Source organism: Trypanosoma equiperdum (genome assembly GCF_001457755.1).
Source record: "Trypanosoma equiperdum strain OVI genome assembly, contig: ctg_1781, whole genome shotgun sequence".
Classification (NCBI taxonomy): domain Eukaryota; phylum Euglenozoa; class Kinetoplastea; order Trypanosomatida; family Trypanosomatidae; genus Trypanosoma; species Trypanosoma equiperdum.
The window spans coordinates 6,238-9,641 of NW_027123817.1; the positions used below are offsets into that span (position 1 = coordinate 6,238).

Here is a 3,404-nt window from a genome sequence, read left to right on the forward strand (position 1 = left end):
CGTTGCCCGTGGGCGAACTCGTGTAAGCGGAGAGCCGTCCACTGCGCACCGTCCTTTTTTTTTTTTACTTTCGCAACATTTTTAATGTTGTTGCCGCTATCCCATGTTCTTCCTTACCCTTATTATAAGTTTCATCACCTGTGGGTAAGGAGCCTCAGTGGAAAAGTGAAAGTAAGGAGGAGGTGACCAACTATTAATAAGTCAAGGGCGGTATTTGTAGGATAATGAGTGAAATCAGACGACCACAGGGGGGTACCTCAACAGCGAACTCCTCGATGGGATTACGTCAAACCAAACGGAATCGTGAACGCAGCTGGAGTATCAGTTGCAGTGACGACAATGAAGCCGTACCGAATGAGGTGTCGGGTAGGGAGTCACTTCTGTCAAATCCAGAAATAGCAATATCAGTAGGAGCTGCAGCAGGTGGAAGCGGTGTTGTATCCTCCCATAATGTGCGACCATCAGTAATTGGGGCCGGAACTCCTTCAGTATCGAGGTTCATGCCTCATCGCATGGGGTCATGTGTGGACGGCTGGGGTGCTATGATGACCTCACATCACCGGTTCAGAGATTGCAGGGGTACCGCTCAAAACTCTAATACTTCACCCCGCCCCATCGCGTATGTGGCAGAGCGCCTCTCAGCACGTGAGGAAGAGGGGAGTAGCGGTAGTTTTGGTTGCAGTAACGCTTTAGTCGCCAACACTGGGATTAGTCCTGCATATGGCAAAATGGGCTGGGTGAAGGGTGTGGGTAGTGCCACTTCCACCACAGTCGACCGCCATTTAGCTGCCCCTGTCCGGCATATAACAACCACAAGACTCACCAAGCCCTCGAAAGGGCATTGTATTTCCTTCGAAGACGTCGACGATGCTGAGGATGCGCTATGTACGACGTCATATTTTCCGGGGAGGTCAGAGGAATCGCACGGCACTTGGTCTACTGCCAGGGGAGAGCATAATGCACCATCATTCACCCGCGGTGAACAGCTTCGAGAAAACCAGTGTCGGTATGCCGCTTCAGGGGTGCTTGACCAAACGCCTCGCGAGCGCAAAGAACCTCTACGTGCCCATGGAACGGGTCCGCGCGGAGGAAGTTCATCTACAAGCAACTACACTATTTGTGATGATAGCTATGCATCGTCTGATGAAGACCACACCACAAAAGTCACCCTTCGAGGAGCTGCAGCAAATACGGCGTCACCACTACCGCCTCTACCTTCCACGCAACAATCGTCCATTGCATTTTCTGATGATCATCTTTTTGCGACGTGCCAAAGCTATTGCTCATGTGCCAGTAGTGGTGGCAGAGAATACATCCTTGTTGATGACAGTGATAGTGATAGTAGCAGCAGAGCAGAGACACCAGCGACAGGGGCAGCCCAACTCGTCACCGCCACGGCGAATGGAGGAGGTCCGCGCGATTGCCTCGCCGAGGATTTGCCTTCCCCTGAAAACCACACGCCGGAGCCAAAACCATCAACATGTCCCCAATGGAAAGAAACATTTTCACCAACGGGTAGTATATTGGATCTCCTTTTTCCTACTGAACGGTGTAAACCCGTTGATTTGAATAGCTTCTCCGTTATGTCGAGCACAATGAAGGTCAGTAGTGCGGAAGCAGTGAGTGAAAGTACGCCGGTGGATCACGAATTCAGCACTTTGAGAGATACTCGTCTTGTAGAAGAGTTGCGTCCGTTATTTCACACAACCTTTACTCGTGAATCGTTTTATGAGGCAGTGGAACACGTCATTTCAAAAAAATACTGTCTTGAAGAAGGAGTGTTCTGGGGTGCGTTCAAGGATGTTGAATATGTTGGCGAGGGTAGTTTTGGGTTCGTATGGCGTTGCCGTACGTTGAGAGGAGATGTTGTCGCTGTGAAGTCGTGTCCTTTAAGTTTGCAGAGTCGAGGCAGCGTTAGCGATGCACTTTCTACTTTGCGCGAAGTCGTCGTCATGCGCTTTTTGGGAAAGCACGGAGTCCCATACGTTCTTCCACTCCATAGTGCCTTCTTTGTGCAGGGCCAAGAGTGTCTTCCTCCCGATGTCGCAATCTCCGTGAAATGGCAAGGATCACTTGTCCCACAGGGGGAACAGTTGTGTCAGGCGCAACGAATACTACCTGATGGAAGGGAAGATGAATACGGAGAGAAATGGTCAAACAGTGACGTGAACGGGAGTTTGGATGGGGGTAAACAAGGTGAAAGTGTGAGATTACCGCGGTTTTTGACCATAACCACGGAGGATACGATGCGGTGTGATGCAACCATATTTCTTGTAACAGATTTGTGCGATGGGGACCTGGAAAACTTTCCTCATAACACAGATGCCGTCAGGGACGTTGGCTTTTGCGTTGGTACGGTACTGCAAGCAATGCACGAATTTGGGATCTTGCATCTTGATGTTAAGCCAAGTAATATCCTTTACAGACGCAAAAGTATGTGCTCCCAAGAGTATTCCCAACAGCAATATGAACAAACGCAATGTACATTAGGGACGGGGACGCAACTGGGCTCCTCAGGTCGACCGGCCACGGAGCCGGCAGCACTATGGTCACAGAGTGATTCAGTTCCCGGCCCATATATTTTTTATCTGAGTGACTTTGGTAATTGTCGCATAGTGGGGCCAAAAAATAGTGATAGAGTAAAGGGGGCTATTGGCACCTACGATTATATGGACCTTCGCGCGCTCAAACACAAAATGTGTAGCCGCGCCACCGATTGTTACAGCCTTGGGGCGACATTATACGAACTGATGTACTCTCGGCGGTTGTATCCTCCATGCCAAAACCCAAAGTGCCGGTCTGATGTGGACCACACACAAAACTGTTACGTAAAGGCTGCTGAACGGGCAGCTGTAATGCCCACGCTGCCGAGACATTCACAAGAACTGCTGCATATGCAGAGACTGATAGCTGGTCTTCTAGAACTAGAACCTACGAAGCGCTTGAGAGTGGATCAGTTTATGGTGCTTCTCTCTCTTTATGAGGCTGCAGTCCTTTCCCTGTCGACTCCTTCACAAACTGTTACTCCTTCCTTTACCGCTTAGGGAACTTTTCGAGCGAAGCAGGGTCTTGGAATTTCCGATAAGTATACGTATATAAACCATATATATATATATATATATATATATATATGCCTTTCAGATTAGTTGGTTCTTTTATTGTTTTGGCGTGGCTCTTTTTTCTTCATTGTTTCCACGGTGCATTCACCATAATTAACTTAAACGAAGTGGTCGTTTCTGTGCTAAAGGGGAACGGGTCTGTTGAGGGGGAAGCAAAACAAAGCGAACTTTTGGAGGAAGGCGTGCAGGTTTTCGGTAGGCGATGGTCTCAGTGGGTGCCAAATGTGTGTGAGCATCCTCATATGTGCGTGAAGTTCCAAAGTTTATATATATATATATATATAT

The 3,404-nt window shown here is 48.8% G+C and overlaps 1 protein-coding gene across 1 annotated transcript; it reads left to right on the top strand.

Annotated features, from left to right (window-relative positions):
- Positions 1 to 224: 224 nt before the first annotated feature.
- On the top strand, positions 225 to 3,044 carry TEOVI_000808200 (serine/threonine-protein kinase, putative; the record flags this gene model as incomplete). Its single annotated transcript, XM_067223167.1, has 1 exon — positions 225 to 3,044. The coding sequence occupies one exon, from the start codon at positions 225 to 227 to the stop codon at positions 3,042 to 3,044; it is 2,820 nt and encodes a 939-aa protein (XP_067079268.1).
- Between the last annotated feature and the right edge of the window lie 360 nt (positions 3,045 to 3,404).